Source organism: Zymoseptoria tritici, chromosome 1, assembly GCF_000219625.1.
Source record: "Zymoseptoria tritici IPO323 chromosome 1, whole genome shotgun sequence".
Classification (NCBI taxonomy): Eukaryota; Fungi; Ascomycota; class Dothideomycetes; order Mycosphaerellales; family Mycosphaerellaceae; genus Zymoseptoria; species Zymoseptoria tritici.
Window position 1 is genome coordinate 747,723 of NC_018218.1, and position 27,283 is coordinate 775,005.

The following is a 27,283-nucleotide window of genomic DNA, read 5'->3' on the forward strand; positions in this document are numbered from 1 at the left end:
GCCTCTCGAAGGAGGCCATATCTCGGGGTTGTGGCAGAGAACACGCGTGGAGGCAGCCGAGGTTCGGGGAAACACACTTTCAGGGCGCACTTGGTTCAGGGTCTTGCTAATTCAGAATCATTTGATTGGTCAGCGCATGAATGTTAGCTCCGACCGATTGCCAGATGCGGAAGCTGGAAAGGAAGTGGAGCAGCCTAGCAAATAAGCGTGGTATTTGAATGGCAAGCTTGAATTGAATGATTGACTCAAAATACAACTCTCCGGTCCGTCACCAACTTCCTCCTCGCAAACATCTTCGCGGCCATGTATCGAAGAAGACGTCGATCGAACGAGTGCTCAACGCTTGACACAGAATAATCCGCCCACTCCAGCGGAGCAGATCTTTAGTTACAAATGAAGTCACCCTTGAAGATTCCCTTTGTGGCCTTCACGCATGCTTTACAAGGAGGCGCGCAGTCGGACGGGTCGTGACACGCATGCTGATTGCATTGCCCGTCGGTGGTACTCATGCAACGGTCATTGGGACCACAGCCGACGCAGCTCGTGACTGGACACGGCTTTGTCTTTGAGCATTTGATCGTGCTGCAGAAATCCCGACTGTCTTGACGCTGTGTAGATGTACATGTGTCAGCGAGTCCCACGCTTCCAGCTTCTAGACGTATCGGAAGGTTTACCGTCCAGGTTTCACCAAGTTCGGTGACCCGAGTACCAGAGTGTGGATCCATCCGCCCCCAGAAAAGGCCCCCAAGCACCCTCGAGACCGTGATCCGTCGAATCTGCTCAGTGCGCCAGGTGCTGTAATCAATCCGCCCCCAAACCTGGCCCCCAAGCACCGTCAAGACCGTGATCCGTTGAATCTGCTCAGACGCTCAGGTACCGTACAAATCCTCGTCGTTGTAGCGCCCTGATATCTTGCAGTAGCCTTGGCCATTCAATATCAGACAAGCCCCTTCGCAGGAGGCAAGTCAATTTCGGACTTTCGGAGCATGTGGTCCGGCTCGAATGGAGTCTCGGGAGCTGTTATGATTAGCGACATCAATGCGGACCAGTTCCTCGGGACAGTTCCTCGGGACCTTCTGCCGTGAATAGACCACGGTGCCGGTTTCGGACCTTTTTGACTCGACACTTCGTTCACGTCTTCGGCGATTGCTGCGGACGTCACCCAATTGCCTTCTCGCGTGTGCCTTACTGAAGTCACCCGCGGTCGCTGGCTCACCAAATGCTTTCAAGCATGGTTTTTGGCACGTGCTGTGAATGATAGTCGGTAGTATGAACGATAGGATGACAAACAATCTTACAACCCACCTTCACGTTCACGTCATATCAAACCTCGCCTCCCGATCCCACACCACAACCCCATCCCACAGCCTCCGAATCTGCCTGATGCGATGTGACGGCACAAAATCTTCCTCCTCTGTAGCACGCTGCCAGTCATTGAGCGGTTTCCATACCAGATCGTCAAGGAATCTATCCTTGTATCCGACTTCGTACTCGATATCTTGGTGGGCCGGATCATAGCGTAGACGACTGATGACCGAGGTGTCTGGGCGGAAACGTCTGGAAGAGTCGACGCTAGTATTTGAGGGTCTGTCGGGCACGGCGTTTGTGTTCCCGGGATCGGAGTCGCCAATCGCAAGCGGAGCGTCCATAGGCGTATCGGTCATTGGCGCCGTGGTGGTCGGCGAGAAGTCACTTTCGGGCAGGAGGGGGTCCGAAAGTCCTCTGCACTCAGCGATATGGCTCTGGACCACATCGATGGACTCGAGGAATGAGATCAGAGTTTCCGGGGTCAAAAGCTCGCTCTCGATAAAGCACTTAGTCTGGTCGAAGTCGCTGTCTTGGAACGCAATATCGAAGAGGGTATTGACGTGGGCGTTGAGACTCCCATCCTGCAAATGCGAGGGAAGGACCAGGCTATCAAATGGCGATCAGCATATGCAGGGTTCGATGAACAGACGCAAAGTGGCACTTACATATCCCCAGAGGGCCTGGTGTAGAGACCAAGTAAGTAGATTGACGAGCCTTCACCGTATTCCTCCCGCCTTGTAAGACGGAAGGGCCATGGTCGAGCTCTAGTCTGCCCACGCGTGTCTGTGCGGACAGACTGCTGCAGTGCGGCGAGGACATCAAAAAATGTGTCGGCGAATCGTAGACGCTGTCGTGCTGCCCAGCAATTGGCGTCTATCTTGATGTATAGCGGGTACGTCGATGCGAAGTAACGAAGTCCGCTCGCTGGCGATGAACCATTTGCATTGAGATTGGCAAGATTGGTCTGGTCCATGAGGTCGGTCAAACAGATCGAAGCTGCGTCGATGCCTTCCGTGTTGAGTAAGAAGACTTCGTGGCCTGCGCTGGGGCAAAGCCAATTGCCACTTGGTGTGTACCTGCTCCTTTTCAGGATGCGGTCAAGATGCTGGCAGCGACAGTCAGTATTGGAGTCCTCGGCACAAGCGGTATGTAGACAGCGGAAAATGCATACCCACAGGCAATTTTGAAACGATCTGCTGGGCCCTCCATTGAGGGATTCTTGGACGTCAATACACATGGCCACCGTCCACGCTTGTAGCAAGATTTCGGTGGACAGCAGTCCTAATCGTGGCGACATGAGACCCAGATTACGAGTCAAGCGGTGCAGACGCAGAAATTTGTGGTGGAGCAATACTGTTGGCGGTGGTGCTTCGTTCTCCGAGGGGCCGGCGTCATCTGGGGTTGGAAGTATTCCTGCAGGTGGCTTCGGGTGGTAAAGTGCGTCCCACAGGTCGAGGATCCGCTGATTCCATATCTGCTGAGTGTACACGCGAGCTAGAGAAGGACTCTCTTTTGCCATCGCTTCCGTGATACGGCGCTCTCTTGTGATCTGATTGTCAAATTCTGCGGGTTTGCGCTGATATCTCAATACGAGGACGCATCTGGGAACGTTACCACGCGGACCAGGCGAGCAGATTTCGAATCGAATGGCCAATTCTTGTGGTCCTATCAGAGCTATGCGACCAAGATGATCGTTGTAGTCCCTCATCAACGGTACCAGGCCCTCCGCTAGAAGTCTTTCAGTAACCCTTTCCGAGAAAGTGCGAGCCGACATGTCTGCAACGCAGATGAGCTCGACAACCTCGTCCGCAGGACAGATTCCAATGGCAAAAGGTGCAGTGGGGAACAGGTATCTTGGGAACTGTCCTCTGGGTCGTTGCAAGTCGTCGCGTAGGTCTTGATCGCGTGGGTCCTTGACATGGAAGACGTTCTTTGGCGTGACATACTGGAAATCGAGCACGGCCGAGATCTTGCGGATCGTTGCGAGAAGCGCAAAGTAACGGTAGTAGTTTTCTGAGGTGAAACACATATCCTTGTCGGACCAAGCCATGGCTTCTGCGTCGTTGTAAGCTCTTTCAATGAAGAGTTCCGGGCGTTCTGACATGTTAGCAAGCTCTTGATGGGCGACCTGGAGTTATTCGGGTAAAGAATGCTTGTGTGATGTTGCGGAGGACACTTTCAGATGGCAGTGTGTGTTCGAGGTCGAGAGCCTCAAAATGACTCACGGCTGCGCCTTGCTGAAGGCTACATCTTTCGATGGAAACAGCGATTGCCCGATTGTTAGTCACGCTCGGAGTAGAGGCTCTTGCCTGGTATTCATGGTGAACACCTGCCATTGCGAGACTGCGTCAACCACTTCTGCGAAGGCTCGACCACTGGCGAATGTGCGGCGAGGGCCACGCACACGAGCGCTCACTTCCAACTGGTTGACTCTGCACATGCAGCAGAATCGAATGCCGAACGAGATGAGGTCGCTTGACAAAGAAGATGACTCCCGGTAGCAATGAAGTCAAAATAGAGTCATGGCGGCACGGGTGGAGTTTTCAACGCATCGATACCGCCATTCTTCCTCAAACTGCTTCCTCTGCCATGGACCTCCTGGAGATTGATGTCCCGGAGCAGGCTACAGCCCTCTTGCCCAAGTGCTGCGAACTACCCTCCCGGACATCCGGGAAAGGCCATGTTGTCTTCATCGGACCCACAAGCCTGTCACGCATGGAGATGGCGCGGCTTCGGCAGTCGCAGGGGTAGGGCGTGCTGCTTTCAAGTGGTGTCCAGCATGGATGAGGAGAGAAGGCAGACCACAGGGAAGTTGACGTCCGAGGCTTCTACTTCGATGGATAACGAGGCGATGGATGGACGGATGAGGCGCAAAGTGAATAGGGTGGATCCCTGCTTCTAGAACGATTGGGAGGCGCCCGGCATGACGGACAGTGCGTGAGAGCTTCGTCTGCCGAAACTATCGTGTGGGCCGGTCGATCCTCTCCACTGAACTGACTTGATGGTGCTGGTTGGCACTTTGGTCTGCTCGTTCCTGAAGATTGCCCCGCCGTTGTCTTCTCAAATATCACTCCACTGTTCGAGACATTGCAAGACACTCCTATACCCAGAGTTGACCTCTTCACCCCGTACACTCTCACATCCACCGAACCACATACAACCAGCAACCCCTCCACACGCCGAACACAAGCCGGCAGCACATCACGAAGAAATCGTTCGCGACCGGCCCGCCCAAATATTAGCGCACCATTCTTATACTATTCATACCAACGAGAGGAAATCATTGCCTTGGACCACGATCCTCCACGCGACTCCAATGCGACGCGACATCCCCCAGTAGACACCACGGTTCGCTGCAGCAGAATCTACCTTGCCTGCTGGACGGGCTACTACTCACGTTCACCGCCCGCGGTTCGCAAGTAAACACCGACAACACCAATTCATCCATATCTCTCATGGTCTACACAACCACGCACGTCGATTGTGATTTCCGCGTTCCAACACCACAGCCGCCAGGATGCGCCGCCATCCTTCGCGAGCGATCAACTCGTCCCGCTCAGGCCAAACTTCCGACACATTGAGCCTGATCCAAAGCTACGACTCCGACACCAACCCTTCCCGACCGGTGAAATCCTCCCCCTTGGGTTCCTCCACCGACACCGGCCTTCCTCTCGAGCTTCTCGATCGCCTCAAAGCCTTTCCACTCTTCCAAAGCGCTCCTGAATCCTTCCTCCTATCCATTGGCAAGAGCTTGCGTCCTAGTGTATATCAGCCGGCGGCAGAGATCATCCGAGAAGGCGAAGATGCGAAAGCCATGTACTGGGTCGTCCGCGGCTCTGTGCGAGTCACCAGCAGGGATGGCGAAAGCACATACGCTGAGTTGAAGCCTGGGTCGTTCTTTGGGGAGATTGGGATTCTGATGGACATGCCGCGGACCGCGACGATCGTGGCGAGCATACGCTGTTTGGTGGTGAGGCTGAATAAGGAGGATCTACAAAAAGAGCTGCCTTCATACCCGGAGGTGGAGAGGGCGATACGAGATGAGGCGATGGAGAGGTTGTCGATCTTGGAGAGGAAGAAGCAAGAGCGTGGTGTAAATCCTCATACAGGCGAAGACGGGAGTATGCGACCTCCTGCGGCACCTCGGAAGAGATCGCGCGATTGGAGTGCTGGGGATGTGGAGATGGGTGAAGCGGGCTCGTTCGCGGATGGAGAGGTCACGAGCAATAAGAAGCGAAAGTCGCCGTCTCCGGGAATCGCTGAGGTGGCTGCTTCGAGTGCTTTTGGCTCGTCTCCTTTGACCATTCGATCGGTGTTGAAGGAGCTCCCGCTGTTCACAGGACTGCCTTCCGATATTCTGCATTTTCTAGGAGTCAATGCGCAGCCGGTGTCATATCCGCCGTTCACAGAGATCGTCAAGCAGGGGAGTAGTGGACGTGATGTCTACTTCATCATCAAGGGCGATGTGGAGGTTTTGACAGACGCTCTAGGGCAGAGTCCAAACTCAATAGCGGCAGATGGCGTGGCAGAGACGAATGGCAACTCACACAACACAGAACTGGTCGTTCGGGCACGATTGACATCAGGACAGTACTTCGGCGAGGTCACAAGTCTGAGTCTTGCTCCGCGGAGGACGGCGACAGTACGAAGCGTCAATTCGGTGGAGTGTCTGCTGATCAATGCGGAAGTTCTAGATGATCTGTGGAGGAGATGCAGCTCCGATTTGAGGCAGCAAGTCGAGAGCGAGGCGAAGAGAAGGATGAAAGCCGCGAGGAGGGACGACGATACTGAGATGGCGGATGCGGGAGGACCTGTCGGTGGTGTCAATACAACGAATGATCAGACGCGAGACGGCGAGGACGATGACTGGCGGAAAGATCTGCCGACAGTGACATTCGACGAGCCGATAGACCTGGATGAAGGACCTTCGCAGAGCTCGCCGGTGATGACACCACAGATGGAGCCCATCGATCCGGATCCATTCTTCAACGAGGGCTTCGAGAATATGCGGGCGAAATCAAGAAGATCATCACTCGCACCGCCATTGCCATCTCCGGATGGTCAACATACGGCACTTGGTGAGAACCGCACACCCAGTCCACCCGCAACCCGATCGCATTACTCCTCACCACTGAAGCCATTACCACACCACATATCGACAAGTCCTTCAGCAGCATCACCCACATCTCCACTCCGACTAAGTCCAGTCTCAACAAGACGACCAAGTCTAGACAACAGGCGGCAATCCAAATCCTCTCCCGGCCGTCTCCCGGACTCTTTACTAATCCTCGTGCTCCAACACATGGACCTCCTCCAACTCATGCGCTGCCGCCGTGTATCTGTCCACTGGCACTCCCTCATCTCCTCCTCGCCAGACCTCGTCACGACCCTCAACCTCTCCCAATACAACCGCTACGTCACCGATGACACTCTCCGCGACATCATCGTCCCCTTCGCCGGCTCACGCCCTCGCGAAGTTGATCTTTCGAACTGCTTCCACGTCACCGACGAAGGCTTCCGCACCCTCACCGAAGCCTGCGGAGACGTCGCCCGCGTGTGGAAGATGAAATCCGTCTGGGACGTGACCGGATCCGCCGTCCTCGCGCTCGTGGAAAAAGCCAAGGAACTCGAAGAAATCGACCTCTCCAACTGCCGCAAAGTGAGCGATACCCTGCTCGCCCGCGTGGTCGGCTGGATCGTCCCTGAAACCAAACCCGGGCAGCAGCAGCAATCCCTAACACCCATCAACCCTCCAAACGGCGGGAGGAGACCTCACTCGAAACGCCACAACAACGCATTGTCATTAGCAGGGCAATACAACCAACCCTCCCCACCCCCCGGCACAGTAATCGGTGCCCCGAAACTCAAACGCCTCACCCTCTCCTACTGCAAACACGTGCAAGACCGCAGCATGGCGCACATTGCCGTACACGCCGCCGAACGCCTGGAGTCCCTCGACCTCACGCGGTGTACCTCCATTTCCGACGCGGGCTTCCATTCCTGGAGCGTGTACGACTTCCGGAACCTGAAAAAATTGGTCCTCGCGGATTGCACCTACCTCTCCGACCAAGCTATCGTCGGCGTAGTAGGCGGATGTCGCGGACTGAGAGAATTAGACCTCTCATTCTGTTGTGCATTGTCGGATACCGCTACGGAAGTCCTCTCCCTCGGATTGCCGGCGCTTCGGAAACTCGACATGGCGTTTTGTGGGTCCGCAGTATCGGACAACTCGCTCCGCTGTCTGGGACTGCATTTGCTGGAACTGAGATATTTGAGTGTGAGAGGCTGTGTGAGAGTCACAGGACATGGAGTCGAGAGCGTGGTGGAGGGGTGTCGGTTTCTGGAGGTGTTGGATGTGAGTCAGTGTAAGAATTTGAGGCCTTGGTTGGAGAGGGGTGGGGTGGGGAGGGTGAATAATGGGAAGGGGAGGAGGGTGAGGTTTGAGACTGTGGCGGATGGGAGTTGGAGAGGGGGTGGTGGGAAGTCGTGATGGATGTTGGAGGGCTGATCACGCTTCCGCACCGGACGGCGAAGCAGGACATATATCGGGCGGATCTATGGTGGAAGAGACATTTAGCGAGACGTTGGCCGATATGCGATGGCATTGGAGCCTTGGATGGCGATTTGTTTGGAATTGGAAGATACCACGACATATCGACGGGAGAGCCTGCGCATAGACAGGCACAATTTGTTTCGTAGCGCATATACCCCTACTGCGCTGTACTGATCAAGGCACGAACTTGTTCCACCTCACCGCTTCCAGGCTCACGGCTAAGACCAGGAAGTCGTCAAGGTCTGCAAGGTCCGATTCTCGTTCAAGGTCGACCTCACAACGAACGGGATGTGTCGTGTCGAAGTGGCAGAAGCTCTCTCCTGAGTCTGCTGCCACTTCGAAGTGATCAGTCCCAGGCACGAACTTGTTCGCTTCACCGCTTCCAGGCCCTTGGACTCAGCCTTGATCCTTGTCAATTCGAATGCAGGGTCTCGTCCTCCACGTTCTCCTCCACTCGCACAAGCCGCCGCATTTCCTCTCCGCTTCACTGAAGCTCCAATCACATGCCGAACAAACCACGAATTGAAGCTCGTCCCCACCGGAATTTCGCTCCATTCGCCGCGACTGGCGCCAGCACAGCAAACGATCCAAAATTGTCCACGTTGAAGCAAACGCCGCAGACGAGTGCAGCCGTAATTGCGCCTCGACTTAGGAGTGTCGCTTTGCTTGCTGCTCAGTCCACGTCGACGGTCACCGCAGCGAAGCAGAGTCGTCATCGCTGCACTGCGACGTCCGTTTGTCCTACAAGAGGCTTCCGTCCGTCTTCGCGCTGGAGTTCGCTTCACTCACCGGAATCAGACCTCGTCGCCGCCAGCACTCGCTCACTTCACTCACTCCGCCCTCATCCGAGACCACATTGACCGGTCTCGAGTGAGGCAGTCTGCCATCAGAGGTCGGCAATACTTGGAGAAGATCGACACCGGCCACGCGAGAGAGGAGATTTGGACGGTGCCTGAGACTTGAGACACTCACTTTCCCACACACCAAGGACAACCCGACAATCTCGAGTCTCCAGAGACAAGCAGCGACAAGCAAAAGCGAGCATTGCAGATTGCGCTGCCCCACTGCAGCGACTCTTTCAGGCAACCAGGCCAGATCCACGGACCAAGGCGGCCCAATTTGGTCTCATCACGAGGAGGGAGACTCCCTGTTCGCTTCACCTTTTCGAGGTGAGGACCAGTCCGGTGCAGCTCGACGTCATACCATTGCTCCGCCCGACGGAATCCTTGCACCCCGCCACTCTCACTTTCCGATCATCATGGCTGAGGACTTTGGTGAGTTTCTTCCATAGCCTTGTCTTGTTTTGCGACAACACCTCGCTGCCTTATACTTTTCTCCCCTGTCTCACTTCACAAACGGTACTTTCACGGAAGATCGACTGACCCGAACGCCGCGACCAAATAGTTGAGAACGGACTCGAATTCCTAGGCCACCACACCAACAAACACTTCGACTCCGCATACGACAAAGTCATCGGAAAGCCACGTACACTCGCGGAGACAGAGGACGACCGCCGCAGCTCACGATCGCGACGGAAGCATCGGTCATCCCACAGCCGCAGAAGAGCTGCACAATCTCAGCCTGCGTCATCTGACTACTCGGACGAAGGCCGCCCTCGCACACGCAATCCCCCTACCGCCCTGCAGATTTCCGGTGAGCGACGAAGGCAACGCAATACCCTCCCCAGCCCCGAACCAGATCCCGATCGCGGATACAAACTCGAATCTCTCCGCAGCTTGAGACAAGAAAGCGACACAAGCGACACCGTGCTCCGCGCATACGAACAAGAACCCGACGATCCTAAGCGGAAGCCCGAGTCCGTCCTTTCGAAGAGAGATCTTCAGCTGTTAGAAGCACCGCGAAGAGATAGCGGTATGGCGTCAGGATACAACGACAACTACCAGCCGTACGGCAACGATCGCGCTCGTCCGCGCTCACAGCCGCCGAGAGGAGGCTACTACGATGACGACGATTCCGACTATGATGAGCGTTCCGGCCGACGGTCTCGAGGCGGAGGTCGCGGCTACGACGACCGCGATCGCGACGACGGATATGACCGCGTGATTGAAGAGACGACACGTTATCGCGGACCTGTAAGTTCAGGGCCACTCGTCGTTCGTCATCTTCCAGAGCGACAATTCCGCGCATACAGCATCACTAACCATTCCTCACAGGTCGCCGACCGTCCCTGGGACCTCGAGAGAAGAGACAATGCCCGCGACGGCCCTTACGCTGCCGGCGCAGTCTCCAAATACTCCCGTCGCTCAGAAACCAATCTCGACCGCGACAATTCATACGTCAGCCGGCGCTCCAAATCTCGCGGCCGTGATCGCGACGACTCCCGTTCTAGATCCCGCTCGCGCTCTCGCTCACGCAGCCGTTCCAACGATAGGGGCGATAAGATCCGCGGTAAGATCGAAGATACCTTCAGCACCACGCAGACTGGATTGGGAGCTGGTCTGGCGGGCGCAGTGATTGGAGGTTTGGCGGGAAGGCAATTTGGCAAGCAGCATCGCCAGAGAGATATCATCATCGGTGCGATTGTGGGTGGTTTGGGCGCGAATGTGGCTGCGGGCAAATATCAGGAGCAGAAGGAGAAGCGCGAGGAGAGGGCGTATGATGGGCGGAGTCGGTCGCATAATGGGCGGTGATGAAGTGGTCTAAGGGAGCGAGGCCTGAGGCGTGGCTGCTGATTTCTTGGGAGGTTCGAATGATCATTGGGACGAGCGTTTACGACATGATACGAAACGACAGCGCGGTGGTAATGAAGATTATGGCAAAATAGATCTTATGATGGGCATGCATTTTGGGAATGGGAATCAAAGGAAGAAATGAGGCTTTGGAGTGACTGACTTATCCTCTTCTCAGCGCAGTACCAAATCCAAGTTGCTTTGTTCTGTTGGCCAAAAAATCGTGCCTGCTCCAGCTTCTCATCTTGTATTGCGCTGTACGTTGCACTTTACATCCTTCACAAGCTAAGACAGATTGGCGCGTGGAAGCTCTTAGCTGTCCTAGCGAGGGATCGTCGACCTTCATGTGATACCCAAGGACCCTGGGTGATCCGTTCTACAACAACCTCCGCTCTCAACCTCATCTTACAACTCTCACCCTATTCATTCCTTTGTCTGATCTGAGGGAATCCCCATCGCCTACTCAAATCTCATAACACAACCTCGACCACCGTCCTTTCTAGCCTGCGACCTGACCTCCGCCCTTACAGCTTATCCCGGAACCGACACACACCACCACCGACCCGCGCGAGTCTCTTAGACCTCCAACCTCCTCCGTGAGCATGCCCTCCACAGGGCAAGACGCTCCCGTCCTTCACCGTCCAACCAGCCCTTCGAACTCCTCCAACATCGAAGAAGAAGACGCCCTGCTCACAGGCCAGCGAACGGGGAAGAGTGAGCCCAGCCCGACGACACATAACAGGAACAAATGGCGGGAGATAGGACTCTTTGTTTGGGCGGTTGTGGCGAGTGCTGTTGTGATTGTGTTGGCGGTTTTCTACCAACATAATGCGCAGGGAGGGGATACGGATGGACGGAGTGGACATGGGGGACATGGAGGTCATGGAGGTCATGCTGGAAAGGCTCCTATCGTCGCCGGGAAGAGGAATCTAATCTTCATGGTCAGCGATGGAATGGGACCCACAAGCCTCGAGCTCACGCGGAGTTGGAGACAATATACGGATCATTTACCCTGGAACGAGACGCTCGAACTGGATAAACACCTTATCGGACAGTCGCGGACACGGAGTTCAAGCTCGCTGGTCACCGACTCCGCGGCGGGAGCCACAGCTTTCTCCTGCGGCGCAAAATCCTTCAATGGCGCCATCTCCGTGCTCCCAGACTTCAGTCCCTGTGGAAGCGTCATGGAAGCCGCGAAGAGGATGGGGTATACGACGGGTTTGGTGGTCACGACTAGGATCACGGATGCCACGCCTGCGGTGTTTGCGAGCCATGTGAGGAGGAGAGAGATGGAAGATGAGATTGCGTTGCAGATGGTTGGGGAGACGCATCCGTTGGGAAGGATGGTGGATCTCATGATGGGTGGAGGGAGGTGCCATTTCTTGCCGCAGGGGAACGAGGGGAGTTGCAGAGAGGATGAGGTGGATGTGGTGAAAGCGGCGAAGGAGAAGGGAGGGTGGAAGTATATTGATGACAAGGCTGGATTCGATCGTCTGGATGGCGGGAAAAAAGTGGAACTTCCACTCCTCGCACTCTTCGCACCAGGCGATATCCCCTACGAAGTCGACCGCCGCTTTCAACAGGATATCTACCCATCCCTGGAGAACATGACCCGCACCGCCCTCCGTGCTCTCGCCGACGCCACAAAACACTCCGACCAAGGCTTCTTCATCATGATCGAAGGCTCCCGCATCGACCACGCCGGCCACGCCAACGACCCGGCGGCTCAAGTCCACGAGGTGCTAGCCTACGACCACGCCATCTCGGCCGTGCTAGACTTCATCGAACACTCTGACGTGCCGACTGTGATGGTGAGCACCTCCGACCACGAGACAGGCGGTCTCGCCGCTGCCCGTCAACTGCACTCTCCCACTTACCCCGAGTACCTCTGGTACCCCTCTGTGCTCGCGGCCGCCAACCACTCAGCATCCTACACCTCGCATGAATTCTCCGCTCACCACTCAGCGGCACCCAACGAGAAGCCGGAACAATTCGCGGCGTTCGTCAAAGATCTCGTCTCCCGCGATCTCGGCATTTCCGACCTCTCCTCCGACGAGGTCAAGTCCCTCCAAGACACCCCAAACCTGGCACCATACATTTTCGCCGACGTCCTCTCCCGCCGCGCACAAACAGGTTGGTCGACACACGGACACTCCGGCGCGGACGTGAACATTTACTCTTCCTCGCCCGACGCCGCTGCGGCGTTGCAGGGGAATCATGAGAACACTGAAGTCGGCGGGTTCTTGCGGGACTACTTGGGCTTGGGCGAGGAGGTGGAGAAGGTCACGCGGCTGTTGAGGGAGCATGCGAAAGGGAAGGCGGAAGAGGAGGTGTGGTTGGGGAGTGTACCCGAGGAGGGCGAGAGGTTGGATGGACAGAGTCATCGGGAAGATGGGTATCATGGGGAACATCGGACGAGGGCGGAGAAGAGAGTGTGTGCAGTTTGTGGAGTTTAGTGGGCTTTGATGAGGGGGTTTTTGAAGGGCGTGTGGGTTGTGGCGGTGGATGGGGTTGAGGAGGCGGTTGTTGCTGATGCGTAGCAGATGGAGTTGGAGTGGCGTTTTGTGGTATTTGGATGGGACCTGGATTTTGGGATCTTGTGTTGGAGCGTTGCATTGCATTCATACCTGGCGCGAGTTCGGACCACAGAGATATTCGTTCGAAACTAAGGACCTTCTTGAAAGGGATGATAACTGGTCTTTAGAGCATCCTCGCCTCGGTAGCTGCTACCTGCAGAGACCATACCACGAACCCGACGCTTCCTTTCTCCTGGCCGTCAATCTCACTCAAGAGTGATCATCTGCGTTTGCTTCCCGGACACATGCTGGTTCGCATTGGAGCCATGCTTGGCTCGCCAGATGGAGCAAAGGATCAGATTAAGGGACTTTCTGCTTTCCGAACCCAGATCCGACCGAGGCGAAGTTTTCGAGCCAAACGAAGCAGTTGGACTGCGAAGCTCGACTCTAGTTTCACCCAGCTCCTCCTCGTGTCGTCGGTGCTGGATGTGGCGGGACCACTTGCGCGCCAGAAAGTCCACACTGAAAGCCAGTTTCGGCGACCTCGATGTTCGACTCGATCACTCGCTCTGCTGTGCTGCGCTGACTGAGCAGACGAGGAGTCTGGGTAGTGGGTGGGCTGCAGAGGGGTGGGGAGGAGGAGTACAGTCTGCACAGTCTTGTGTGACTCTCCTCCACTGCCTACCTTCCTCCTCGTGGTGGTCGAGTGTAGCTGTTCGGCAAGTCATACGCTTGTTCAATCGCACAGGGAGGGTTCAGGGACGACGGGGTCTGCTCGCTGACGAGGTGGAGTGCTCGAGTCCGAGGGCGGCTGGAATCTTTCTTACTCGGGGGGCGTAGTAGAGCACAACACCCTTGCGTCTTTTGGCTGCTTTGGACGGTATGCATGGATAGTAGTCGGATGCAGAGGACCTGCACTTGGCGCCATGGCGGTGTGAAAATGTGTAGGGTGGTGCAGGCGTGGAGTCGTGCGTCGAGGGTGTCGCTCGCTGGCTTTGGCGTGCAGCTGGGTGTAGCGGCGCGCAACTCGGCGCTTTCGGCCACATCTTGCGTTGTCGGGGACTTTGTTGGGGAAAGTTGTAGAGGACGCCTGGATTCACGTTTAGCACCATCGATATATAACAGTATCTGGTGTGGTGGGTGTGACACGGCGGTTTTGGTGGGATTTGGCTGCAGCTGGAGGCGTCGGCGCCAAACTCTGCGCTTTCGGCCGCACCTTGCGCTTTTGAGGAGTTTGGGAGACGAAGTTGTAGAGAATCAGCGAATGAGTGTTTAGCACCATTGACACCAAGGGTCATGTCATGTGGTGGTTGTATTCCTGATATTCCCGTGAAGCTGGTCATGGTGAGTTCGTGAAGCCAAGTCGGATTTGGCGTTCCCAGACAGCGCGGCGCAGAACACCGCGCTTTTCACGAAATGTTGCGCTTTCGACGACTTTGTGAGGGTGAATGGTAGAGGAGTACCAGATCTTTGTTTAGCACCAGCGCAATGTGTGAAAACATGATGTGATGGCATGGAAAAGGTGTGGGCGGTCGCGAGGGAGAAGTGAAGTTCGGCCTCGGCTTCAACGCCGACTCCAGCTTTACGACCGTCACGGGAGAAATCATATGTCCCAACAACACTTTGCGCGAAATTAATATTCGCTGGTGCGACATGAAGCTCTTCTCTCGCTCTACAATTCTCTCTCCCAAACTTGAAATTCGCGCCAGGTGTTGAGAATGGCGCCGCTGTTTGGTCGTGGAGGGTTTTTCGCAATGTCTCGCAGCTGACTACATGCCACCTTGCAGCTTTGGCTTGGGCATGTTCTTGAAACTCATCTCCACCAACAACGCCTGGCGCCAATTTCGATTCTCTTGGTGCAAGACAGAGATCTACTCATTGCCTACACGTGGAACCAAAAATCGTCCATTTGGCGCCAGTTGTTCAGAATGGCGCCGTGTTTGGCGCTGCAGGTACCAAATCCGACGCTGCCAGCTGAAATCGTCAAAACAACGACCAACAACCCTTCTTTACAGGAATATCGCTGGTGCAAGACAGACATCTGACTATTGTCTACACGAGGAACCAAAAATCGTCCATTTGGCGCCAGTGGTTCAAAATGGCGCCGTGTTTGGCGCCTGATGGAGCTGCTTGCACCAAATCCGACGCTGGCACCTAAAATCATCAAAACAACCATCACAACCTCTGCTTTACAGAAATACCGCTGGTGCAAGACAGAGACCTAATCATTCCCTACACGAGGAACTAAAAATCTTCCATTTGGCGCCAGGGGTTGTAAAAAGCGCCGTGTTTTGCGACGCCGAAGCACCGCTTCTCGGCTGGCGTTGAAAGTCACGCAGGACCACACCACCATGCAGTCACCTTTTCGCAAATGTCGCTGGTGCAAGATAGAGATCTAACCATTCTCTACACGATAAACCAAAAATCTTCCATTTCGCGCCAGATGATCAAAGTGGCGCCGTGTTTTGCGACGCCGAAGCACCGATCTCGAGTCCCTCCTCGGCTTGGAGTTCGGACTCAACCAAGAGGCTGTCAAAAGTTATCCGGCGACCAAACTACCACGCACTCGCCTTTCTACAATTGTCGCTGGTGCAAGATAGAGATCTGAACATTCTCTACACAGGGAACAAAAAATCTTCCACGTCGCGCCAGGTGTTCAAAGTGGCGCCAGTATTTGGTCGCGGAGGACCTTTCGCGATGGTTGACAGCTCGAAGCTCGGGTACGTTCTTGAAGACCAACTTCGCCGACAACATCGAACGCGAAACTCTTTTTCTCTTTTCGCGTGGTGCGAGATGGAGATAATCTCTCGCTCTACACTTCGTCCTCCCAAATCTTAAAAAGGCGCCAGGTGTTGAAAGAAGCGCCGGCATTTACTGCGAAGCCCATTTCCAGCTGTGGACAGCTCCTCAGCGGGCTCAAAATCCCAGGCCGACTTACTTCGAATCCGGTGCAAAACACGATACGTGGCGCGAAACTCGAGTTTGGGAGAGAAAGATGCAGAGATTGACCTGGTGTACCAATACATCTGATGTTGTGAGTTTCGCGCCAGGCGTTCTCTTTTGCATTATCTTATCATCAAGCCGACTACAGAAAGCTGGCTGCCACGCCCGGACGTGCTGCACTTTGGCAAACCTGGCGCGAAACTCATGCGCTTGGAAGAGTCCGTAGACATAGATATGGTCTATCGATTTCTGCAATACCAAGAGTTTCGCGCCAGGTTTGTCGTTATGCACCAAGTCGGCCGTCGGGTGACCGGGGCTGGAGCTGGTCAAGACAAGACAGGCATCGACGAGGTCCCACATCGAGGTGAGCGTACTCACTATGAGAGCCGCCAGCACATCTAATAAGGCAGGCGAAGTGGCTGTGTCGATGCAGTGGAACATCATGGCCGGGTCCACAGCGCAGCTTGGAGGCTGTGCCTAGGCGCATGCAGGTCGGAAGTCCACCTTCTTTCAGCCATGCCTCGATCCCCACCATCTTCGGCCACAGATTCTGATTTAATTTTCGGAGCAGTATCGTCCCTTCATAGCTCTGACCGGATTTGCACCCACGCTATCTCATCCCGCACTATGGTCAAGGGCCTTCTGGACTGAGACTGGACGTTCGCGGCCGAACGATTGCCCATCCACTTTCTTTCCAGCTCATGCTTCTTTCGCCCGCAGTTTGTGAAGGCGTGCGTCTCTGAGCTGGGCTCCCAGGATCCGCGATGTCGGAAATGCAGCCTTTCCGATACGATGCTCTGGATGGACCGAACAGCTTTCGACTACTATGCTTGCTCCCAGAACGAGGACCACGAATTCACTGCGAGCTCATAGACAGTACTTTATCACACCCTGGACCCTATGAAGCTTTATCCTACACCTGGGGTTGCGACGAGAAAGTCGAGCCCATTACGCTTAACAACAAAACGCTCTGGATCACGGACAATCTGCACACCGCCCTGCAGCATCTGCTTCTTCCCGATCGAGCACGGGTACTCTGGATAGACGGCATTTGTATCGACCAGAGCAACGATGCCGAGAAATCAGAACAGGTGCGACATATGGCTTCGATTTACAGCCAAGCCGATCAGGTTGTCTTCTGGCTGGGGAAAGCGACAGCCGAAGTGCGGACCCTCATGGAGTGTTTGAATCAGCTCGGCCCGCTGTTGGATCAAAAATCGTACTCCTTCGACGACGCGAAGGCTCTGTGGTCAGACATCCATGCTCAGAACGACGTCCGAGATGCGGCTCAGGTCGGTCTCCACACGTTGCTGAAACGCCCGTGGTTCAGCAGGGTCTGGATACTGCAGGAAGTGGCCAGAGCGCGAAGAGGAGTAGTCTGTGCCGGCCCATCGACTGTGCCCGCGGCTGTATTTGCACTTGCTCCGGCCCTCCTGAACCCAAATCATCATAGCAAGATGTCATTCTGGCGACCCGTCATCGATCTGATGTCTGCTCCGGCAAAGCACTCCCTGACGTGGATGCGCGCTCCGGATTTGTACACCCTCCTTTCCAAGACCATGGAAAGCCAAGCCACAGATCCAAGAGACAAGATATTCGCATTACTAGGCATGTCGGAACAAGCTCAGGACCGCGATTCCGTGGAGGTGAATTACGCAAAGCCTGCACATCAAGTGTATCAGGACGTCCTGCAGTACCTAGCGCCCATGCCCAGATCGACCCGTCGAGAAGTTCTAGATATCGCTGCCGCCGCTCCAGGACTAGCGACGGTCGTCGTTATGGTGTATGACAAGACGTCCAGGAGCGGACAAACGCGGCGGGGCTGCCACAGCCGCCACGCAGACATGGAGACATGGCGACATTGGGCGGGTGTCACTGGTTCGAAGGAAGAAGGAGAACCGCGACCTATAGCCAAGCGTGATGTGCACTTCTTCGTGGAGCCATTTTGTGTGGACGCACCAACCTCTGGTACGCTTTATACCGAAAGCCTTCAACTCGCCGCTCCAAGATTCGAGCGGCATGGACGACCAATTGATGGCAATCATGTTCCTCGAGCCAGCGCATGGCGAAGTCCGGAATCGCACGTCATGCTCCTTCATTTGAACTCCTGGCTCGCTTCCGAGCTATTTCGGTGGGCCATCCTGCACAACTATCCGAACATATTGCGTCTTCTCATTCGACTGGATCTGGTACAGTTGCCCGAAATGGTATCCTCGCATCAGATGGAGTTCTGTCAGGCAGCGGCTGACGGCCTCGAGGCTGTCGTGGCGGCTATGCTCGACATGGGCTTCAACCCCAATATTGCTGCCACAAACATTGGTCCCAGGATTTACGGGTTTACCGACGACTCTCGGCTCTCTCTACTGCCCCTCGTCGTCGCGGTTCAGAGAGATCACCCTCGCGTGATGCAGCTACTGATCGACTCGGGTGCCGACATCAAAGAAGCGCTCGACTTTTCTGTTGGAAGATTACGCTGTGACCACATCGAGCTCATGATTTCGAGAAGCACCGGATGTCACACGTTCTCACCAGAAATGGAAACGACCTTCGCGACCGCCCACAGAGACACCATACCCCAGCACGATGCCCACTGCGTGCAAATATCAAAGTCAGCGATGGAACATGGAGCCGACCCGAACTGGACCTTGGCTGTTGGCCTGCTCGTTCTGGATCCAGGCTGGGAATTGCATTCATTCATCGAGCTTGCGTTCCAGCACGGCGCCGATTCGGGGTACCTTATGCCAGTATCTGACGACCTGTGGGGTCCTGTCGACCTCAAAAACGACCCATATTACTCGAGACCATATATGAATACTTTGCTGCCGATGCGTAACGGCATGTCGCTCCTCCAACTCGCGATGACAAACACTCCTCGGCGAGGAAATCCAATCCCGACACTGAAGGCCCTGCTTCAACACGGTCTGGACATCAACCTTATCACCGAGCACGAGACTTGCGGAACCGTATTGCAGACCGCTATACACGAGGGTTGCCTGCAATGCATATCGTTCCTCCTCGAAAACGGCGCGGACGTCGACCAGCGAGCGAGGGCCATGATCCCAAAGAGCCAGAAAGTCTTGGACGCGAATCGCAAGGCCATGACAGATCTCTTGAATCAGTACGACAAGACGCTATCCACCCTCGACTGTACTCAGAACATCGTCAACAATACGTCGACAAATTTCTCCGAACCCACGCAGCAGCAGCAGCAGGGACTCGTCAGCACTGCTGCTGCTGCCGCCCTGCTCTGCCGCGGAGAACACGACCATGGCACAGAGGAATTTTTCGAGCGTTACCCTGACGAGAAAGGCTCGGCGTGGGAGGATCTGGCGACTGCTTCGTGGGCGACGGAACCTGCGGAGAATACGCTTCCGGATGACAAAGGGAGAACGCCACCACATTTCCAAGCAGGCGGCACGGCATGGGCCCTGGACGATGTTCCGGACTTTTTCGAATATCCCCAGGGAGAATTCGATTCGCGATTAGGAATCACGCCGACGAATCTGGAGACCTTCGATCTGGACATGGTGACCGTTGCCACGTACGACAGTTCACAATGGTATAGATCTAAGCTGGCTCGTTGACGACTCGCCGACTGTCGACTGCAAGTATTTTCGTAGTTGCGATGACACTCGAACATCTTTCAAGCGGCGGAATAGGCGTGGGCTCTGCGCATCCGATCAAATCTCCAAAACTCCCATGCCTCAGCGCTTGATGACAAACCTGCGTTTGAGTCTCGAAATACACTCTCCTCACCGTGGCGCCCAGGGGTGTCCCGCTCACAAGCCCGGTGGAGGTTGCTAAGGAGATGGCAGATGTGCTCGGACTGCTGCTTTCGGAGTCCGATCCGACAGGGTATGAAACTCAGGTGGCCTCGAAGGGTTTGCGGGCGTACACCACTCGTCTGCGACCCGGGAAAAGTCAAGTCAGTAAGACGTCTTCGTTGGATCAACAAGGTGGAGATTGCTTACACTTCGTGGTAGACGTGTGCTTTTCGATCACGAAGAGCTTTGCGAATGTTGACGAGCCATTCTTGGACTTCGGCTGGGGACCACTGGCGCGCGATAGAGTCAGCAATTGCAACAGCATTCGAGAGGAGGAGAGTCGAGACATACCCCAAGAACCCGTGTATACGGAGCCATACACCACCCTTCCATGCCCTCTTCCCAGTTGAGGAGATTCCAACGTCCTGTCAACCATCAATCAGCACACGTGCCACGACCCACGGGACCAGCAAACACATCGACACCACGAAAAACTCACCCAACTCCTTCAACCGCTTATCACTACTCCACGGCCCAATCGGCCACTTAAAAACCCTCTCCACCACCCCCTCGAACCCCGCCTCCCCAATCAATCCCGCCATATTCTCCGCAATCTCAAACGTCTTGCCCGTCCCCTCGGCAATACTCATCGCGTTCCCACTCCACCTACCCAACGTACTCCCTCCATCAAGCCGTCCATCCGCGGATCGATTGTGGATACTAAACTCCACCTGCTCGATCCACCCACCGGGTTCGAGGTGCGTGTAACATTGAGCGTAGAGCGAGGGCCAGTCGGCGATGGAGCCGAAGAGGCCCCGGATGTGGATGAAGGAGATGGAGGAGGGGGGGAAGGCGACCCATTCGGAGGCCATGTCGTCGATTTCGAAGCGGCAGTTGGAGGGGTGCATGCCTGGTGCTACCGGGGAGAGGTCGGTGCCGATTACTTCTGCGGTGGGGAATTTGTCGGCGATGTCGCTGGGAAAGCAGGGTTAGTTTGGGGTTGAAAGGAGGAGGGAGGATAATTACGCTGCCCAGATGCCGGTGCCGGTGCCTGGAGAGTTTGTCAGTGGGTGATGTCGAGGGTGAGGTGGATAGACGTACCGAGATCGAGGATGACTTTTGGATCTTCGATAGGTGCGAGGAAGAGCTTGTCCTGCAGTGTCATGATGCACAGATGGTGGCTGTCGGATCCGTCAGCTTGGATCTTGACAGCTTGGGTCGCAAGCCGTAGGATTCGAGGACATACACGATAGCCTCATGGTTGTTCTGCTTCTCATCGTTGGGTTGCCAGTACTCTCCATCTCCTAGAACAGCGACATCAGCATAGTCAAAATACTCGTTGGATAGGATACACTAACGATACGCATGATATGTCCTTCCATTCTCATGCCGGTACATGGTCGTCGTCGTCGCCAATGTCCGTCCGCTAGGTATAGATGCATCAACACGAGGCATGATGCCAATAATGACTGAGAATGTGAGAGAATGTCACTCACGACGAATAGCTCCCATCATCATCAGGGTAGACATCTCCATTCTCATATGTAGAATATGTGTCGTCCTGCGAGCGTCAGCGTACGATCCATGTTCATCACCATCACCAAACAGTGGCTTGGGATCATGCACTCAATTCAGCAGGGGAACAACGCCTCGAAACATACCACAGGAATCTCAGCGGAGGAGTTACTCATATTGGAGGAGGTCGTTTCCGAGCGTTTCGCCTTGGAGAGGCGGCTCAAGAAAGAAGGTCGGTCGAAGTGCTGATAAATCGTGCGATGTTTGAAGTCTTCGGTGGTTTGAATGTAGGTCCGAATAAAGCCACACTTATCAGCCAAAAGCGCGGTCCGAGTGGGAGGAGACGGTAGATTCGTCCCAGTGCAGCGGGGCGGTTTTGTATTTGAAGGATGGGTTTCCAGATGACAGCCGATCGGGATTAATGGCTGTAATGATGCTCGCTTCTCGACAGTATAACCTGTTGTGCAAGCAAGGAATCAATCTACTTGACACTGCGAATTGCTTTCTCACGATTTCTTTGCCTTCGTTCGAGGAGGATGCAAGGTGGATACCTCAGAAACCTGTCAGTTTTTCACCCCGGTTTTGGGCACCGCAGACGGCACAGCTGTCAATCCCAGCAATTCCGTGAACCGGACGGTGATACCAATGCAGATCTTTGACAGTCTCGGGTTTCCCGACAGCAGGTTTCGTCGACGGAGAGAAGTGCGAGAACAGATGACAGGCTGATGATTGAATGATGCAAATCGATGAGCTTGATGATCCGTGGAGGAGGAGAAGTGGATCCAAATGGCGGGCCTTGTGTATCTTGAGATTGTGACTGTCGTGTTGCACGGCACACCGCTGATGGCTGTTCGATGGCTGTTTGTGCCCTTCGAGGTGATATACGGAGTCGTGTGTGGAGTCCGCAGCAGAAGGTCGAAAAGAGAAGAGGCTGCAACGACTGGCACAAGCGAGTAGAAAAGGCGTCCAGAAGAACCTCAACCTGTGTGAAGACTTATCCGAGGCTTCTCCACGGCGAGTTTCACGTGTGTGAAAGACAAAGATGAAGTCGAAGCAGACACCTCCGCCTGCGTGGTCTCGAACCGCCGTCGAGAGAGGCAAAGTCAATTGCACCTGTCCGGCACGCCGTTCGACGTTCCGAGTGACGTGCAGTGTGGAGAAGAAAGACCTCGAGTTGGACAAGATACCCCGCTACCGCATGTTAGCAGGAGGGAGAGTATCATGTTGGCGAGACATTTGATGGAAGTTGTTCGAGTCTGGGCTCTGGCGTGTGTGTGAGTGAACGATGATAAGCTCCGTGTGGGCTTGCTGCCCGGATCGACGACGTGCAGCACCGGTGCAGCCAGCGGTGGAACCAATGCCGTGGACCTGGGCCAACGCATTCCTTTTGACGTGCAGAGACGAGGTACATGTACGAGAGTCGATGAGATAGGCAATTGCCTTTCCATTTCCATTTCCATTCCTTCGATTTCCTCCGATCTATAACCTATCCCACCCAATCCAACCCACTTCCTCGCACAACCAGATCATGCAACTCAGGTTTCTCAAGCCCATGAGCTGGCCGTGCAGAATGCTGCTTTCCCAGAACCTACTCATGGCCTCCCCAAACAAAACATCGCTTTTTGTTTCCCGTCTTCCTCACTCCCTGCCTCGCCATCGACTCTTGGCGAATGCGTTGTGCCCAATCTATGCCTCTCTAATATCCTTGTCCAGGTGACCAACGCCGCACTCATCCCAGCGCAATTATCATTCCACAATTCCCTTCAACAGTATGCCCTTCTCAGTCCAATGCCATCCCCTCAAAGCGAATCCGGAAACATCTTCATCTGCTCACTCCTCGCCACACTACACCTCAACTTGAACGGCCGCGCCATCTCCTGAGGGGCTCTTAGTAGACTGGGACCCCCGCTGGTACCACCATCCGACCGTCCCTGCTAAGGATGGCCAGGTGGTCGTCCAAACGGTTCCTCCTGCACGGGACTCGGACTCCTCACCGTCCCACTCCTTAACGCCTCCCTCGGACCCGCCATATCCGTGCCCGTATCTCGCCCACTCGTCAGTGCGGACGAAATCTGCGCGTTCGGAACCGCCGAATCCGCCGGTAGAGATAACGTGCGTTGAAATTCCGTCTGTTCGCGTTGTTTGCCGGCACTCGCGCTGCGACTACCTCCCGCGGCAGACGCACGATGGAGGTGATCGTCCTCGTCGCTGGAAGGCGGTGTGTCTTCCTCCAGAATCCCGCCTCGACCTCGTGCGGCGCTGCTGTCCATGCTTTCCCGCCGTAGTCTGTCAGCCTTATCCTTCAGCACTTTGGCTTCTTCCGCGGCGCGCTGGGCGCGGACTTGTTTCTTCCACATGCTTGCGTAGCGGCCCTTTTTCTCGAGTAGTTCTTGGTGGGTGCCGCTTTCGGCGACTTTGCCTTCGTGGAGGACGAGGATTTGGTCGCACATGGTGATAGTGCTGAGGCGGTGGGCGATGACGAGCATGGTGCGACCCTGAGCGAGGGTTTGGAGGGCTTCTTGGATGTGCTCTTCTGTCTCAGTGTCGAGGGCTGCGGTGGCTTCGTCGAGGAGGATGATGCGCGGGTCTTTGATGATGGTTCGGGCGATGGCGACTCGTTGCTTCTCACCACCGGAGAGGCGAAGCCCACGCTCGCCGACTTTGGTCTCGTATCCATCGGGAAAGCCGAGGATTTTGTCGTGGATGGAGGCGGCACGGCAAGCTGCGTAGACTTCTTCGTCCGTGGCGTCTTGTCGGGCGTACTTCAAATTGTACATGAGCGTCTCGTTGAAGAGGATGGTATCTTGTGGCACAACACCGATGTGTTTCCTCAAGCTGTCGATGGTGATGCTCTCCACATCGTGACCGTCGAGTTGGATGTTGCCGGCTTCGGCGTTGTAGAAGCGGAAGAGCAGTCGGAAGACGGTCGATTTGCCTCCCCCTGACTCACCGACGAGCGCTGTTGCGGTGCCTGGAGCGCATGTGAAAGACAGTCCTTGCAATGCTGGCTTCCTGGTGTCGTATGAAAACTTCACCTCATTGTAGCGAATCTCTCCTTCGCAGCTGGGTAATGTCGTGACATCAGGTTTGTCAATCACTGTCGGCTGTTCCTTGAACAGTTCCAGCATTCGCTCCGAATTGATCATGTTGTTTTGAATCATTCGGTAAAAGGTACCGAAGAAGTTCAGCGGTCCTTGGAGTTGGGTCATGTAGGTCAGCATAATGACAAAATCACCGACCGGAATCAGTCCGCTGGTGACTTGATATGCCGCGATGAAGCACGCCACGATCAAGCCTACCATGAACACCAAGTTCTGGATGGTATTCATCAACGCCAAAGACAACGTGACCAGGTATTCGGCTTTCTGATATTTGTTCACCGCATCCCGGTAGCGGTTGAACTCGTATGCCTCGGCATTGAAGTACTTGACCGTCTCGTACGACATCATCGAGTCGTTTTTGACGGCGTCCTCCTCTCTGCTGGCATTTGTAGCTTGTCTGCGGATGTCTGCACGCCATGAGGCCATACGGATGGTGATGTAGATGTACCAGAATGTGACCACGGCGATCACCAGAGCATAGTAGGCGTCAAAGTAAATGAGGAAGTAGACCATGGCCACGCCAAGATCAACGAGCATGGGCAACACGTTGAAAGTGACTGATTCCAGGAAGGTGTTGAGCGATGCGCCTTTGCCCAACGCAGAAAGCACCTCGCCAGTCTTTTTGCCCAGATGGAATTCCAAGCTGAGCATGTGCACGTGCTCAAAGGCTGCTACAGATAATTCCCGGTACGAGTACTGCTCGATCGGAATCCATAATACCTGCCTGGCAGCTCCAAGAAGCCCGTTGCCTCCTTGGAAGATCCGGTAGAGGATGTACAGACCGATGGCGAACCAGGGCATGTAAATGCCGGAGGGATCTTTGCCGGCCAGAATGTTGGTGATATTGCCTGCTTGGATGGGAACAGCTAGTTGAATGGCGCGCTGTATGATCACAATGCCAATGCAAGTGATGAAGTTGATCTGGAGCTTGCGGTCCTTTGCTGGCCATATGTATGGCAGGAACACAGTGTATGCTCGCAGGTATTCCCACCAACTTCGAGAGGGCGTCTGCTTCGGCTTTTCCCACCCCGCTGGGACCTCCTCCTGGCGTGATTGTGGTGCGGCTGGTTTGCCATTCTGCGTTCCGTATCCCACGGCTGATCCATTGCCATTGGCACTTCCATTCTCATGCGTTCCGTTCGCGAGCAATGCTGTTCTCTCCTCCTCGTGGCTCGTCTCCTGTCTCTTGCCGAAACCCAGCAGGTAGACAAACAGCGTGTAGAAGCTCACGAGAGCAAGGATGAGGAAGAGCCGCACAATGTCGATGACGACTTCGGTGATTTCCCATGTGGTCATTTCTCGGCGTATCTCCCCTCCATGTGGCTTTCCGACCTTGGATTCCCGGTGCACAGAAGTGTACAGCGCGAATGAGGCTCCTAGCAGGATAATCTCCATCAATGCCGCCACAATCCATGACACGTAGTGCGCTGCCGTGGGAGATGGTATGGATTCAATCATGTGGATCACCATCAGGGTGTACACCATGAAGGCTCCCACCAGGTAAATCTACGCCATCAGTATATGTCAATCCAACTTGCATGCTCTTTCAGACTCACCGTGGGTGCTTCTCCACACCACCAGCCCTCTTTCCTCTCAAGCAGGGCATGGACTATGATCACCGCGACATTGGCCCCCAAACTGAGTATGACGCCCACTGACAGCCATTCGAACAGCAACTTCCTCGGCCGGCTAAAATCAAGATCGTGTGTGCTGTGTTTCTTTGGCTGGTTGTTCTTCCTCGGAGGCAGTGGTTTGCCTCCTGGACCCAATTGCTCCGACTCTTGCACGACTGGCTCTTCCTTTCCGGCTGCGACGATGCTGCGAGCCGTGAAGGCGAGGAGATAGAGGATCAGGAGGATGATCGGGTAGGCGATCTGCAGGTAGCTCAACACACGCTGTGCTACAGGATTGGACACCCATTGTTGGTTGGCTTCCGCCATGATTGAAGGATGGAGGTGCTCTTCAAGCCGAGGGAGGGCTGCGGCTGGTGAGGGCTCGAGGTATGCGCAGGGCAGCGTTCCTGCGTGGACAGGCACGCCACTGCATGCGTTGGCTTCGAGATATGTAGCGACCGTGTGGTGGTGGCGGAGAGTTGTTGAAGTTGGAGGAGGGGTAGGTCGGCAGAGGAGGGGAGGTTTGTGATGATCGACGGTGGGTGGTGGTGGTTCTCAGAGGGGTGATCCGGCGATCATGGCAATAGTGAATGTCGAAAGAGGAGGAGGATGAGGAGGAGAAGGATGACCGCGTGCTACCCTGGGAAGTAGTAGCAAAAGCAGTGCACTTGCCTTTCCGTGGCTAGTGAGAAATCAATGTCAGATCGGGTCAGGTTCTGGTGGTCACGGTGGTGCGAATAGACGACGGCGATACTCACTAAAAGGAACTCTTCTCACCTCGTGCCGGTACAAGAGAACACCACACACTCACAGCAAAAGAACCTCGATCATGCGCAGTGCTGCACATGCACCTAGGACGATTAAGTTCGGAGCTAGCGGACGGAAGGCGATCCAAGAGGACCAGAGACGTTCCAGGTTGGGGTGTGACGGGGAGAGAAGGGGAGCATGTCGCTGCTGCACAGAGAGAGATGGGTTCACGTCGCACCAGCTCAGACACATCCTTGCACTGACCATGCACAATCCACAATCCCTCAGAAGCCCATTGCGGTCTGGCCATTTGAACCTCCGTAGAACTCCGCCCGCCTTCGTTGCTTTCTCTTCTCGGCGCTGCTGCTTTCATTCCGTGGCACAGCAGTGCAATAGAATATACCCACAGTCTACAGGCGGCAGCATGTGTGCGTACGACAAAGGAGACACCTGACCCACGTTACCCAAGACGGTACTGTACTGCATCTTTCAGTGTCTAGAACTTCTCACTGCAAAGCGGTAGCAGGCATCAC

At 55.1% G+C, this 27,283-nt stretch overlaps 6 protein-coding genes across 6 annotated transcripts; 3 read left to right on the forward strand and 3 right to left on the reverse strand.

The window, feature by feature from the left end:
- Positions 1-965: 965 nt before the first annotated feature.
- On the reverse strand, positions 966-3,433 carry MYCGRDRAFT_106807 (uncharacterized protein; the record flags this gene model as incomplete). The annotated part of the gene is made up of 4 exons (XM_003857677.1): positions 966-1,248; positions 1,330-1,914; positions 1,974-2,413; positions 2,480-3,433. The coding sequence occupies 4 exons, from the start codon at positions 3,410-3,412 to the stop codon at positions 966-968; spliced, it is 2,241 nt and encodes a 746-aa protein (XP_003857725.1).
- A 1,392-nt stretch (positions 3,434-4,825) lies between these two features.
- MYCGRDRAFT_65060 (uncharacterized protein) lies at positions 4,826-8,039 on the forward strand (the record flags this gene model as incomplete). The annotated part of the gene is made up of 1 exon (XM_003855872.1): positions 4,826-8,039. One exon carries the CDS (start codon positions 4,826-4,828, stop codon positions 7,796-7,798), a length of 2,973 nt encoding a protein of 990 aa, XP_003855920.1.
- A 3,114-nt stretch (positions 8,040-11,153) lies between these two features.
- On the forward strand, positions 11,154-13,007 carry MYCGRDRAFT_33425 (uncharacterized protein; the record flags this gene model as incomplete). Its single annotated transcript, XM_003855873.1, has 1 exon — positions 11,154-13,007. The coding sequence occupies one exon, from the start codon at positions 11,154-11,156 to the stop codon at positions 13,005-13,007; it is 1,854 nt and encodes a 617-aa protein (XP_003855921.1).
- Positions 13,008-16,783: 3,776 nt separating this feature from the next.
- On the forward strand, positions 16,784-17,188 carry MYCGRDRAFT_34473 (uncharacterized protein; the record flags this gene model as incomplete). Its single annotated transcript, XM_003855874.1, has 1 exon — positions 16,784-17,188. A coding segment is annotated over one exon (405 nt), but the record flags the coding sequence as incomplete, so codon positions are not given.
- Positions 17,189-19,874: 2,686 nt separating this feature from the next.
- MYCGRDRAFT_65063 (uncharacterized protein) lies at positions 19,875-21,685 on the reverse strand (the record flags this gene model as incomplete). The annotated part of the gene is made up of 10 exons (XM_003857676.1): positions 19,875-19,914; positions 19,982-20,064; positions 20,126-20,199; positions 20,274-20,749; positions 20,801-20,825; positions 20,876-20,955; positions 21,021-21,078; positions 21,133-21,200; positions 21,271-21,335; positions 21,436-21,685. 10 exons carry the CDS (start codon positions 21,463-21,465, stop codon positions 19,875-19,877), a joined length of 999 nt encoding a protein of 332 aa, XP_003857724.1.
- A 1,538-nt stretch (positions 21,686-23,223) lies between these two features.
- On the reverse strand, positions 23,224-26,333 carry MYCGRDRAFT_65067 (putative ABC transporter; the record flags this gene model as incomplete). The annotated part of the gene is made up of 2 exons (XM_003857675.1): positions 23,224-25,896; positions 25,947-26,333. 2 exons carry the CDS (start codon positions 26,328-26,330, stop codon positions 23,224-23,226), a joined length of 3,057 nt encoding a protein of 1,018 aa, XP_003857723.1.
- Positions 26,334-27,283: the final 950 nt, after the last annotated feature.